The sequence below is a fragment of the Acomys russatus genome, chromosome 10, assembly GCF_903995435.1.
Source record: "Acomys russatus chromosome 10, mAcoRus1.1, whole genome shotgun sequence".
Taxonomy (NCBI): domain Eukaryota; kingdom Metazoa; phylum Chordata; class Mammalia; order Rodentia; family Muridae; genus Acomys; species Acomys russatus.
The window spans coordinates 908,630-923,308 of record NC_067146.1 but is presented as its reverse complement, the minus strand read 5'-3'; the positions used below and the strand labels follow the sequence as shown (position 1 = coordinate 923,308).

Below are 14,679 nucleotides of genomic sequence, written 5' to 3'. Positions count from 1 at the left end.
CTACCCAGATCTACCAAATAGACAAGACATTCTCCACAGTTGAGTGGAGAGAGAGGACTGACTTTCACCCGGAACTCTGGTGCCCATATTTGACCACGTCCTCTGGATGGGGAGGCCTGGTGGCACTCAGAGGAAGGACAGCAGGCTACCAAGAAGAGACGTGATACCCTATGATCATATACAGGGGAAGGAGGTCCCTCTCAGTCACAGTCATAGGGGAGGGGAGTAAGGGGAAAATGGGAGAGAGGGAGGAATGCGGGGATAGAAGGGATGGGATAACAATTGAGATGTAATATGAATAAATTAATAAAATATATTAAAAAGAAGAGTCTGACGCAGCATGTGCAGGGTTGTTTATTCAGCCTCATCAGTGCCTCTAGAATGGGAGCTGAGGAAACCGTAATGGTGATCTAATGTTGCTGAGTGGGATTTTTTTTGGTGTACCAGTAAGATCAGTTCCCAAAACAAATCTTATTGCCACTGAAGTGAGAATATTTAACCAATGTTTGTCAACATTTGAGTAAACTTGGAACACTCAGGAACCATCTCTCCAAATATTTAGGTTGATGATTGGGGTAAAGATAGAAGTTATAAAATTACTGGTAGCTCCTAAATGATCATACCGCTTTCCTTCATTTTGTATCCATCATGGATTGCACATGATACTCTTGAAAAACAAGTGACAGTATAGTTCTTATTTTTTAACCTAATGCACAGCTAAATAGACTCTATAATCCATATCAAATTATATTCGAAACTACATTTAAATTATATTAAACAGACAAGTTTTCTGTTTTATGCATGAATTCTTTAGGATGGAAATGACATGGAAACAGACTGAACCCTGGCAAAAATGACAATGATGCAGTGAGCCAAAGAGAAGTATCTGTTTCATTATGTTCTGTCCCTACATGAAACAGGCTGTAGACTTAGATCCTATCTTCACTGAAGTATTTGAAGTAAATCTTTCCCATTCTTAGTGTCTTTTCCAAAATACCAGCCCCACCTGTGTTAAAACAATCTAGAGAAATAGAATAAAGGGATGGGGAATGGAGGAGAAAAGAGGGCAGGGGAGAAGAGGAGGGCTGAATAGAGTATGGTAGGGGAGGTTAAAAGAGGGGAAAGGATGGAAGAATAATGGAAAAGCGGGTGGGGTAGAAAAGGAAGAGGGAGGGGAAGATAACAGAAGAGAAGGGAGGAAAGGGTAGGGGATGGGAGAGAAGAGAAGAGAAGGGAAGGGAAGGGAAGGAAAGAGAAGAGAAGAGAAGAGAAGAGAAGGGAAGGGAAGGCAAGGGAAGGGAAGAGAAGAGAAGAGAAGAGAAGAGAAGAGAAGAGAAGAGAAAGGTGGAGAAAAAAAGAAGAGGCAAAGAAGGGGAGAAAACAATAAAGGGAAAGGTAAGATAGGAGAAAGAAAAATTTGCTCATGTACTACAGAGCTGACATATGTAAAATCTGCAAGATCTACAGGGAAATTTGACATGGTGACAACAATATAGTTCCAATCTGATGTTGCTCTGGAAATAGTTTGTTTTTCTCAGAGGGACCCAGGCTTTTATCACAAGGCTTTGAACTAATAATGTAAGGTGGATTTAACAGAAGGTAATCTGACTGAAATTTGGCTAATTTCAAAGTTATTCACATTGATTTTGTGAATGCTTTCAAAGCAACAACTATATTACCAGGTACCATACTAAGATATATTGATTCAAAACTATCACACTAGTCAAATATGGTCATTACCTTTTGTTACATATTTTTAAGGGTTAGGAGTGCCACAAGTGTTTGTTGGTTTGTAGAATGATCTTTTTACCCTCTACAGATGCTCTTAATTCACATGTGTCTGTGTTTACTGAGACCTAGTTGATCAAAAGGAACACAAATGGATAAAAGACAGTAATGTGCCTTTGAAGAAGATTATTATCCAGCAAAGAACTATTTCTAGATTTCCAATGTGAACATAATCTAGATTCCTTTGCCCACTTCCTTGGCTATGCTAATTCCCTAATATAGATTATTCAAGTAAAATAAGAAAAGAAGTTGGTGTAAATAAAGTTAAAACATAAAAAAGGTTTTATGAAGGAGGGTCACTGAGACCAGGGCAAAAGAGAATGAAAATATCATTCTTGAGACAAAGAAAAATGTATGTGGTCGCAACTACAAACAACATGAAAAATGGTTCGTGTCCAGCATAAGAGGATGAGGAGAGTAGAATAAGAATAAGCAATCAGCCAACAGAATTGTTAAAATTTGTCTAGTGTGAGCATAGAGCTAGACTTTAATTTCCCAGTTCTCAATATAGCAAAATACATAGGTAATACTTAGATTGATGACTTTCATATTCATATCCCAGAGGATCTTCCTGGGATCTAATCATTCAACAGACAAAAAGAATCTTATAATAATAAATTTTATGTTAAAGAATAGCTTAGAGTCATTAAAGACAGTAGGAACATGTAAGGAGGAGTGAGTGTCCCTGTCATCTCAGGGGGAAAAATTCATGTGCCAGGATGTCTCTGATACAGGTTGGGTCCTGTTCCTGTGAACAGAGTACTTATCATTAGCTTTCTCCATGCTTTATACCACAAGAAAAGTGTAGAAAATGACTGTATATTTTAATGTTGAAAGGTCTAATTGGGGAATGCAATTATGTAAGTGAAATCTTCACAATGAATGAACCATCTCCTTCTAAAAACTTCTGGATAGCTTATTATATTGCTCTTGAAGTACAGGAGGGCTTAACAATCACTAACGTCACCACGTCATCAGGTACAGTGATTAAACTTCTCATCAACCAATGCCCTTAGGTTTTCTCTAGTTATCTCAGCTATATGATTGGTAGTGGCTTCTGGGTAACTACATTAATAGTCATATTAGGACTCCAAGACAAATTTTAGTGGCAGCTTATTTTTTAATTATCTGCAAGATCATCAACGAAGATATTGTTTAGCTATGGCTTGGAACCTGTCATCCAGAAAGTCTACTGTGTGCCAAGACCAAACAAACAGTGACTTAAGGTACGGAACAGGATGCGGAGGTGAGGCACAGGAAAGAAAAACACATCCATTTAGCCAAGATAGAACCTTTAAAGGTCTCTGACACTTAGAAAATAAGGAAGAGTCATCTCACAGATTCTGACAATTTAATTGAATGATGATATTTTTTCCATAAAAAAAAAAAAGCTTCCTCAACAAGGAAAGATCATGAGTAAGGAGAGCGATTGCGTGAATCACTTCCTGTACATTCCCGCCAGCTTTTTTTTTTCCTTGATCTCTATATAAAATGTGCTCTGTGTACCAATAATATTAATGCTCTGGTGTTTTCCACTATGCAGGGTCTCTCAGTCATGGTCAGTGCTGCCACTCTCTTCTCGGTCCTGTGCCTGCAGCTGGGCATCAACATAGCCCAGGAAACCACGTGAGTCAACCCCTTCTTTTTTTCTGAAGGAAAACTACATAGAGAAGTCCCCTCTTTGCCTGGAAATCTGTATATACTTTTGTGTAGTTTTTAGATGGTAAATATCTCTATCCTTGGGTTCTCTCATGGATTGTATGATGTGTTACATTCTCTTAGTAGCCTCTACACATTCCCTTCACATTTCTTTCTTTGCCTACGAAATGAAGCCTCCAATGTATAGGACTAGTTGGTCATGAAGAATTAGTCTTATGGTCTGTCATCCACTGTTCATATTTTGCTCAGTTTCATTTGCAAATATAAAGAGGTCTGTGAATTCAACAGCTTCAGATATCTTTGACATGAGCCACTGAAAATGAGAGCCTTTGTCATTGTCCCACACTAGGCCCTATAGTAACACTCACACCAGGACTTGGAAGAATGTAAAGAAAGCAGAAAGAATATGAAGAAAGCAGAAAAGTTAGAGGAGAGGAATGAAGTAAGAAACGAAGCCAGAGTGCAGAGTGAGTGAAGAAACAAGATACGCAAACAAACTAGAAACCTCCATCTTGGCAGCAGGCCTAGGGAGCTGCCTTTCTTGACTATGTCCAAATGGGTGTTTTGGGAACCTTAGCCAAATGTTTTATCCCAGCAGAAATGGCAAGGTGTTAAGGAGCTGATGTGAGCACCCTAAGAAACCCTGTACATTCCAGTTCATATGGCAATCTTCCTGGGCCAGAGTAAGCCTGTGTTGAAATAATTGTTACAATTAAGTTTACTCTGCCATCCCAGCAGGCTCGCCACTCTCCTGCATTTATTATTGCTATGGAAACCCTGTCTAAGGAAAATAATGGCATGGTTAATTGTTATGTATAACCCAGTCATTTTACCAATCCTAAACTCTTTCACAAAATAAGAGTTTTAAAGACACTTGGTAGTCATGTATCTTTCCTAGTAATTGAGTCCTAGAATAGTTAGTTCAAGAAAATCTCACATGTTTAACTTTAGTAAAATGGAGCTGTGACCAATGCTGTCTAAGAATTCCTTTCTTCTCCACATAGCACCAAAGGATGTTAGTCAAATTTCTTCATAAGGAAGACATGATCTCTTTGGCCCTGAAATGTGTTTGTAGAATAAAGAGGAACACTTGGCTCTTTGATTCATCTCAGTTTCTCTTTCTCAACCGTGGTGCAGATTTTACGTATTCCTAAATATATACACCTTCCTAGGTCCTATGCAGCAATCATGAAGGATTATCTTCAATGAATGTTTATAAAACCTTCCATTGAAATTGTTTACATGATTCTATAGATATGAAAGTTTCTCCTAAGGATGAATTAAGCCTCTTGTTCCATTCAGAGGACGTGGAGTCTTTAATACATTTCCTCATGTTGTGGTGACCTTTAACAATAAAGTTATTTTCATTGCTACTCTATTAACTGTAAGTTTGCTACTGCTGTGAATCATTATGGTAATATAAGTGTTTTATGATTATCTTGGGTGACCCTTGTGAAAGGGTCATTCGATCCCAAAGGGGGTCAAGACTCAGACACGTTGTGAGCCATTGCAGTAGGGTGTTGTGAAATGCATGCGACAGTAGCTAGTCTTTTCGCTTTAAAATCTGTTCTTTGTAACTGCAGAAATGATGTTCCATTTTAAACAACATGTCTGATCTTTAATTAAACAAAAGAAAACACTCAAAGTCAACACACGATTCCTGAGGATGCTGATGCTTGTCAGTTGATTCAAGCTATATCACTCCCTTCTTTGCTCCATGCCCTTGCCTCATTAAAGAACAGTGCTTTCTCCAATATGCAGGTCTCTGATCTCTGTGCCCTGTTTTTCTCTTCCCAGAAATGTTCCAAAACCACTTTCATTTGACTTAAAAGTTCCAAGTACAGCAAAGCCAAATGAGATGATCAGTGTGGAACTTAGACTTACAACAGAATATAAAGAATGTTTTGTGGTAAGTAGTTACGTGGACAGAGACTCCACTATATACAATTCTCTGATGTCTTTTTTTTACTTATTAATTTATTCAGATTACATCTCAATTGTTATCCCATCCCTTGTATCTTCCCATTCCTCCCTCCCTCCCGCTTTCACCTTATTCCCTCCCCTATGACTGTGACTGAGGGGGACCTCTTCCCCCTGTATATGCTCATAGGGTACCAAGTCTCTTCTTGGTAGGCTGCTATCCTTCCCTTGAGTGCCACTGGGCCACCCCATCAAGAGGACATGGTCCAATTGTTTGATATCTTAAGGTGACAGACAACCTGAGGTTTAAAAAACAAAAAAATTGGCTCTCAAGTATTACTTGCTTATCTAATAATGCCAGACATTGGCAGAGGGCATAACTTTTAATCTTATAGTTGGAATATATGGGAGCAATTGACATAGAGTAAAAGAGGCTGCAGGTTGGGGCTGGCCATTACTCTCACAAAGCCTTGTCCTAGCATGTGCACTTAAACAACTGGCATACCATCCCACAGGGTCATAGAGTAAAAGATTATCCTAGTCATTTCCCAGAACACTAGTTGGCACCAAAGGCAAGCCTCCCCTCAGGAGACAGCCACAGTAAGATGAATCTCCTTGCCTAGTGCACTCACTTGCGTCCTCCTGAGTCTCAAACTCAGACTTTTTAGGCATGAATCTGAATGTGTGAAAAAAGAAACCCTAGAAAATGAACCTGTGGGATGATAATACAAGGATGAATATAATGTGTATGTGCTTGTAGTCCACATCTCAGATATTTCCTCTCTTGTGTTGTCCTTTTTCCCATATTTTCTGAACTAACAGAGGTCAACTCTCCTTACCAGGCCAAAGCTTACCTTGTAAGTAGTGAACCAATGGAAGGTGCCTTCAACTATGTACAGACCCGCTGCCTCTGTATTGACTTTCCTGCCTCCTTCTTCTGGGACTTTGAAGTCACAAGTAAGTAGAAAGAACTATCTTCCAAAGAGCGATTATTGGAAACAGAAATATGGCTGCAGAACTTGCAGGTGGAAACATAGAAAGCCAAGGTGGTGGGTGGAAAAGACGCTCATGAGGACAATTCCTGAGTTCTAGGGTTGTAGAAGACATTGAGGAAGGAAAGCTAAAAGGGAGAATGATTGCAAGTGATTGGGGAAGTCAAATCCCAGGAGGCAGTTACCTGGGCCTAGCAGGAAAATGGGAGGACCCTAGAGTGTCTGAGAGATCACCTTTTTCTTCATCTCTTCTAGGAAGTGTATATTTTAAAGTAGTGGTTGACCTTACCAAGGAAAAAGGTATCTGCCCTGATGATTATGCGGTGATACCCATCACAGCAAACAGGTTTTATACTGAACGTTATGTGCACGTGTCTTAATGGAAGCCTCTGATGTGCTTTTCAACACCAATGTAATTTTATCTAAGTAAAATGAATGAAATATAGATTAGAGTCTATTAAATAAATTTATAAACTTCTCCATATATTCTTTTGTCTTGCCTCCAAAATTCATCCTCAAAATCACCATCATACCCCACATTTCTTACATTAGTTTTTCAAAGAACTATTACTTAGATGTTATGAGTTCTTACTGTCAGTTTTATACTAATATATAAAAGGACAGAAGGACTGGGGAGTTACTTCAGTGTGTACAGTACTTATCACGTAGGTATAAGAACCTGAATTTGAATACCACAAATACACATAGATTGCAGCACGGTTATCCAGTAACTTATGGCTAATATCCTCTTATAAGTGAGTTCATACCATGTGTGACTTTCTGGGTCTAGGTTACCTCACTCTAAAGAATTGGAAAAGATTTTCACCAAGCCCATATCCAACAGAGGGCTAATATCCAAAATATATATATATAAAAAAAACTCGAGAAATTAAACACCAACAAACCAATTTAAAAGTGAGGCACAGAGCTAGATAGAGAATTCTCATCAGAGGAAATTCTAATGACTGAGAAGCACTTTAACAAATGTTCAACATCCTTAGTCATCAAGGAAATGAAAATCAAAATGACTATGAATTTCCATCTTACTCCCATTAGAATGGCTAAGATCAAAATCTCTAGTGAAAGCACATTCTGGCAAGGATGCAAAGAAAAAGGAACGCTCCTCCATTCCTAGTTGGAGTACAAATTTGTACTACCACTGTGGAAATCAATTTGTTGGTTCCTCAGGATATTGTGAATAGATCTATTTCAAGACCCAGCTATATCACTTCTGAACATATACAAAAAATGTTGTGCCCACCATACCACAAGGAAATTTGCTCAAGCACATTAATAGCAGCTTTATTTGTAATAGTCAGAAACTGGAAACAACTTAGATGTCCCTCAATAGAAGAATTGATAAATAAAATGTGGCACAGTTAGCCAGGTGGTGGTGGCACATGCCTTTAATCCCAGCACTCGGGAGGCAGAGGCAGGCCTATCTCTGTGAGTTAGAGGCCAGCCTGGTCTACAAAGTGTGTCCAGGATAGTCAAGGCTATACAGAGAAACCCTGTCTCGAAAACAAAACAAAACAAAACAAAACAAAACAAAAATGTGGTACAGTTACACAGTGGAATACTGCTCAGCTATTAAAAAAGAAAGACATCATGCAATTTGCAGGCAAATGGATGGAACTTAAAAATATCATCTTTTTAACATGTTACGTTTCTTTAATCAATGTAGAACAGAAAAAAGAATGTGGAAGAACTAATGAAGCATGAATTTGCAAGTAAAACTACTTCCATTTGTACAATCAACATTTTTTTTAAGTCTAAAATGATAGTCTTCACTCAGAAACTACAAAGACTCACAAACTCACACAAGGGATATAAGCATCAATACTCTCATCTCACAATGACAGAAGGAAAAAAATCAATGTAACAAGTAAGGTATTAAAAGCTAAGAAAGAAACTGAGAGAGTTGGGGTTATAAATTCTATTGGTTTGTTATTCTTTGTCCTAGTCATTTCAGAGCAGGATAATAGAGAAATTGGTGTCTCCTACCTTAAAGCCTTTATTGTTTCTGGAGAGGTTGTATCATTCTCTTTTGCCTCTGATTTGGAGATTTGCATCCTGAGGCTGGATGAAAACCGACTAATGCCCTAAACATAATACAACAATAATAATCTTTGGCCCTCACTCACATTACTAAAATTGTGTGCTTAGTAATTCATCCCACAGATAAGCTGATGAGTTCTAGGCATACACACACACACACACACACACACACACACACACACACACACACACACATTCACTTCTTAGATGGAAACATGTAATATCTGACACATTCTAATTATTAAATTACTTCTGTATCTTCCCAGATAGCAAAAGGGTTTCTATAACACTGTTTTTCCATGACACATTCACAAAAGGGTATAGTAAGCAAAAGAATTCTAGTATATCAAGATTCAATCTCCCAATTTAGCACAGAAGGGAAAATGTGCAACTATTTGAAGAGTAACATTGAAAAATCAAAGTTGAACTGAGGAGGAAGCTGAAGTTCTTCTACCATTACAATTCAACTACATCCAGAGGTCCCTCCCAACTCTCTGATCTATGCTGTTTGACTTTTCATCTACTGGCCTGAAAAAGACTCAGAGCTTATGCTGAATTTGGATACCACCCATTTTGTGTATAGAGTTTTTCACTTTCCTTCAATAAGGAAAATTTCTAGAGTTGAATTATTTCCGAGTGTGAGTGTGAAACAAAGAGGCATGATGCACTGCAGAGAAATACATGAATTGGCAAAGATGTTGGGCAATGCCTGACATTAATTTTTCAAAGACTTTACATACATGGCTGATCTTCCAATATTCACAATTGGAATTGATTATAAGAAGTGACACTTTTACTCTGTTTACTGATCTCCTTATCAAGGATACAGTGCTATTTAACAACTATGGTTCCAAAATATATCCTACACATTCCAGGGACCTTATCTGCTCTCTCTCCCTCAACCGTAGCCTAGCAGAGAAGCAGTCCCCATCACAAGAAGCACACAGAGATTTTTGCTGCAATAGCGTAATACTCAGAGCAACGGATCTTAACCTGCACTGATAGAGAAGACAAACAAAAGTGTGACCCTGAAATCACAAAACCCATCCACTTCCAAATTCCCCAACCCTCACATTCACACACCACTTCCTCCACTGCTCCTTAAATACTATGTCCCCACACCCAACCTGCTTATTGCCATGAGAAAGTATATGGGATCACAGGAAGTGAGTGGTAGAATTTTCTGGAGTAGACTAAACATACACAAGAGTAAATATGGGTAGACAGGATCTTCATGTTACCTCAGAGACCCAATCAATCAAAGAAAGCCCAGTACAGACTTACTAATTTGCCCCAAGTGTCAGCTATAGGGAAACAAGAAGGAGGATTTCAGTAGAATGTGATCTTCAGTAATAGAAAACTCTGTAAAACAAAACAAAAAACAAAAAACACTGACCTAACTTTTTTTTAACTTCTTAGACTAGTAACCCTCCTCAACACCTTTAGGAATGATATGTATATAACAAAAAAAAACATGAAATAGGAATATAGTTCAGTGATTGCCTGGATTTGAGAAAAATTTAATTTGTACCACAACAAAAAAAATGGAAATAAAAAGAAATTAGAAACTAAATCTTCCCAATTAGGAAGAAATACAGACTGTGGGCATAATACATACTATTTTAGGTTATGATCTTTTTATTTTAAGTTTTACATTAATTTTAAACTCTAATTTCTTCATTATTACTGTTTAGTTTTTACTTTAATTAATCACCTGTGTTTTAAACTTATAACCAAAATTTAAAAGCTTTTATTTTCTTTATCTAAAAATAGTATATTTTTCGGTTATCTTTCATATTTCTATGATATATACTTTTCATTATAATTTCTTTACTACCATTACTCCTTTCTCATTCCCTCTTAGCTTCATTAATTATTTATACCATTAGACCTAAAGAAAAAATGTATGAAATCTAATGACTATTTTAGAGTTTCATAGACATATAATAGAAAAAATATAGTACAAAACTGCTCTGAAATAACTATATCTGTCACTGGGTTTGCTCTTGAATATAAATTCAAGTGAAGACAATGTATCAGATTGAAAGTAAAATAAAACAAATAATCAAAATCATTGGTAAAAGGAGAAAAATGTCAACTATTATTCGGGGGGGGGGGGAACATTAGAATGACATCAAATTTGTTGCAAGCACCCTAAAGGACAGGAATTCTGGTAGTGTTATGTTTCAAGTGTGACAGTAAATAAGTGTCAACTGTCATTGTTATACCAGGAAAATTAAAATAGATAGAGAGGTAAGAATGTTTCAAGAGAAAGAGAAGTTATAGATATACATGGCAATTAAACTATTATAGAGAATTCTTAATGGAATGGCATCTAGGGGTGAGAGCAAAAAGACAGCATCATCAGTAAGAACACAGGAAAAGATATTTCATAAGAGAAGCAGAAGAACAGAGGATAGCCAGGAAAGAATCAATCATGTCTAACACATCAAAATGAAGAGCAAGGAAATAGAATAGATAACGGGGGTTGAATGAAGGGAGAGAGTCGGGTAGAGGGAGGGGAGGGGACCAGAAAAGATCAAGTCGGAGGAGGAGTGAGGAAGATAGTACTGGATGAAAGAACTAGAATCGGTATGCAGGGGATCTCTGGGATGGGATAGAAACCTAGGATAAGGAAACTCCTACAAATCTATGTGGATGATCCTGCGTAATTCACCTAGCAATGAGATCTATGCCATGAGGAAAAGCGCACTGCTTTCCAGACACTATTAATGATATTCTGCTATGCTTGCAGACAGGAGCCTAGCATAGCTATCATTTGAGAGGCATCCCTTAGCAACTGATGGTTACAGATGCAGAGACCTACAGTCGAGCATTAGGTGGAACTTGCAAATCCTATGGAAGAGGGGGAAGAATGATCGAAGAAGCCAGAGAAGTCAAGGACACCAAAAGAAAACATACCGATTCAACTAACCTGAACCCATGAGGCCCACAGAGACTGAACTGCCAGGGAGCATACATGGGACAGACCTAGGCCCTCAGCGCCTATGTCACAGATGGGCAGCTCAATATTTATGCGAGACTCACCATATTTATGCTGTCTCTGACTCTGTTGCCTGCCTTTTAGTCCCTTTCCCCTTCCCCTAGCTGGGATGCCTTGCCTGGCCTCAGTGGGAGAGGATTTTCTTTGTCCAGGTACAACTTGATGTGCCAGGGTAGGTCAGTACTCACAGGGAGGAGGGGAGGGGGAAATGGGAGGAGGGAGGAAATAGGGCTGCGATGAGGCTGTACATTGATTAAATTAATTAACTAATGAACTTTTAAAAAGAAGAAGCACCTGAAGAAGACACTGAGTGTCTGTCTACCTTGGCCCTGCACATGAATGCAAATATTCATAGGCATATATAAACATGCATGCATACACATTACATACATACAAACACATACATACACACATAGACACATAGAGCTTACATTTTTATCTTGGTCTTATGCCTACAGTTGGGTATCAGCAAAGTCCAGGAAACCATGTGAGTCAAACACTTCTTTTGTTTTTCAGAAAACCCATACAGGAGAGTAAGCTCCTGGCCTGGAAACCTGCACATCGTTTTGTGTGTATTTTTAGAAAGAAAATATCACGATCCTCGGGGGCTCTCATAGATGTCATGGTATGTTCCATTCTCTTAGTAGCCTCTATGCATTCCCTTTGCATTTCCTCTGGATGTATAAGCTTTGCCTAAGAAATAAAGCCCTCAATGTATAGGATGAGTTGCTCATAAAAAAAAAAAAAAAAATTAGTTTTTCCCTTTCTCATCCTCTCCTCAGATTTTTGCTCAGCTAACCTTGTAAAGTTAAAGAGGTCTGTGAGTTCTAGCAGAAGCTTCAGATATCTTTGCAGGAGTCGCTGAGAATGACAGCCTTCACCACTGATCTGTGGACCTCAGGATCACTAGTCAACCAGACATCATAATATTACTCTAATATAATTAAAAGATAATGACTAGGACCATTAGTAACATTCACTAAGACCTCGAAGCACCCTGAGAGTCCATGTTTGTAAAAAGCAGAAAAACTGGAGGAGTGGAATGAAGCAAGACATAAAGCCAGAGTCAAGAAAAAGTGGAGAATCAGAGATACCCAATCAGACTAGAGATTTCCACATCGGCAGTAGGCCTACTGTGCTGAATTTCTGGATTGCGAGCCTATTGGTGCTCTGGAAACCTTAGCCAAATGTCTTATCCAAGTAGAAATGCCAAGGTGTTCAGAAGCTGTAGCAAGCATCCTGAGAAGGCCTGCATGTTCTACTTCAGACGACATTCTTCCTGGGCCAGAGGAAGCCTGTGTCAAAATAAGCCTTCCAATAAATGACTAGGCCACCCCATCTGGCCAGCAGCCCTCCTATATTTATTACTGACTGTCTCCCTTGCATAGAAACACTGTCCTCAGGAAAAAAAAACTGGCCTGGTTAGTTGTCAGTCTACTCTGGTCAAGCTACCAGTACCAAACTCATTCACAATGTGGGAATGGTTAAGACACTTGCTCTTCATGCATCTTGCCTGGGAACTGAGTCATAGAACAATTGGTACTAGAGTTGAAATCTAACAAGTTCAGCCCTAGGAAAATGGAGCTACGAGTAATGCTGCCTAAGGATTCCTTTCTACCCCATACACCACCAAATCACATTCCCAGGCTTCCTTATAAAGAAGTTACCCCCTTCATCCTGAACAGCCCTTGTAGACTAAAGAGGACCATTTGGCTCTTGCTTCATCTCAAGTTCTTTTTCTCAACTGTGGTGCAGATTTTACATGTTGCGGAATATTTACACATTCCTAGGTGCTATGAATCAACCATAAATGATGCTCTTCAAGGAGTATTCATAAAACGCTCCATCTCTGGGTTCTTTACATGATTCTGTGGATTGATATTTTCTACTAAGGATGAAATGACCCTCTTGTTCCCATCAGTGGTAAAGGAGTTAACAAGCTGTAGGGCAGTGGTTCGCTTCCTTCCTGCTGCTGGGACCCTTTAATACAGTTCCTCAGATTGCGGTTACCCAAATCATAAAATTATTTTCATTGCTACTTCATTAACTGGGATTTTGTTACTGTTGTGAATCATAATGTAAACATACATGTTCCTAATCATCTCCTGTAGCACATGTGGAAGGGTCATTTGACCCCTAAGGGGTTATGGCCCACAGGTTGAGAACTACCACTGTAGGCTGTTAAGAAATGGCATGATTAGGTCTAGATCGATGTTTTAAGTTGGTAATGACAAGATGTGATGGAGATTGATTTACATTCAAAATTTTAGACACACCAAGTTAGGGCAGATGTTTTCTTCAAGGTTGTCAAATACAAACAGCCTAAACACTAAGAATGTAACATTTATATAATTTCTGATTGTTTCATGGCTCTTCTTGCTATAGGTAGTTTATTGTATATATGTGTAATAACATAAATATATGTAAAAATTTTAAAAGTTTAATAAAAAGAAATACATACATACATATATATGTGTGTGTATAATATATAAAGAAAAGAAATGGCGTGAAATAGTAGATAATCTTTCCACTTTAAAATCTGTTATTTATAACTGGGAAAAAGGATGCTCCAGTTTAAACACTGTTTGTTGCTTAATTTAACAACACAATCTTTCAAAGCCAACACACAAAGATTCCTGGGGAATCTCATGCTTAATAGTTGATTCAAGCCATCTCCCTCCCCCCTTTGTTCTATCGCCTTGCCTCATTCAAGAATAGTGCTTTCTCCAATATGCAGGTCTCTGATCTCAGTGCTCTGTTTTTCTTTTCTCTAAAAGGTTCCAAAACCAATTTTATTTGATTTAGATGTTCTAAGATTGGCAAATAAAAAGGAGGAAATCACTTTGCTTAACTTAAACTTAAAACAGACTATAAAGAGTGTCTGGTGGTAAGTAGATACATGGACAGTAGATCCAATACATACAATCGATGTCTTAGGCCGACAAGCACTCTTGGGTTTAAAAAGCAAAGAAATTGGCCTTTAAGATCATTTGCTTATTTAATAATGTCCAGACATGGGCAACTGGTATAACCTTTAATCCTACATTTGTAACAAGTGGGAGCAGGAGGTTTATTCAATTGACACACAGTTAGAAGAGGTTGCAGCTCAGGGCTTGCCATCACTGTAACAAAACGTTTTCCTCTCCTATGAACTTACACAACTGGCCTCCCATCTCAGTGCGTCACATAGTAAAAGTTCACACGAATCATTTACCAGAACTCTAGCTCACGCCAAAGGAAACACCCAGAGTAGGATGA

General features: G+C 38.4%; 1 protein-coding gene across 1 annotated transcript; it reads left to right on the top strand.

Annotated features, from left to right (window-relative positions):
• The first annotated feature begins 3,325 nt into the window (after window positions 1-3,325).
• LOC127194817 (prolactin-inducible protein homolog) lies at window positions 3,326-6,739 on the top strand. The gene is made up of 4 exons (XM_051152391.1): window positions 3,326-3,414; window positions 5,245-5,356; window positions 6,210-6,324; window positions 6,615-6,739. Exons 1-4 carry the CDS (start codon window positions 3,326-3,328, stop codon window positions 6,737-6,739), a joined length of 441 nt encoding a protein of 146 aa, XP_051008348.1.
• The last annotated feature ends 7,940 nt before the right edge of the window (window positions 6,740-14,679 follow it).

Excerpts from the sequence above, each read along its gene's own strand:
- LOC127194817 (XM_051152391.1), top strand. The coding sequence starts at position 3,326 with ATGCAGGGTCTCTCAGTCATGGTCAGTGCTGCCACTCTCTTCTCGGTC. Across the intron at positions 3,415-5,244 it reads AACATAGCCCAGGAAACCAC|AAATGTTCCAAAACCACTTT; the intron begins GTGAGTCAACCC and ends TTCTCTTCCCAG. Across the intron at positions 6,325-6,614 it reads CTGGGACTTTGAAGTCACAA|GAAGTGTATATTTTAAAGTA; the intron begins GTAAGTAGAAAG and ends CATCTCTTCTAG.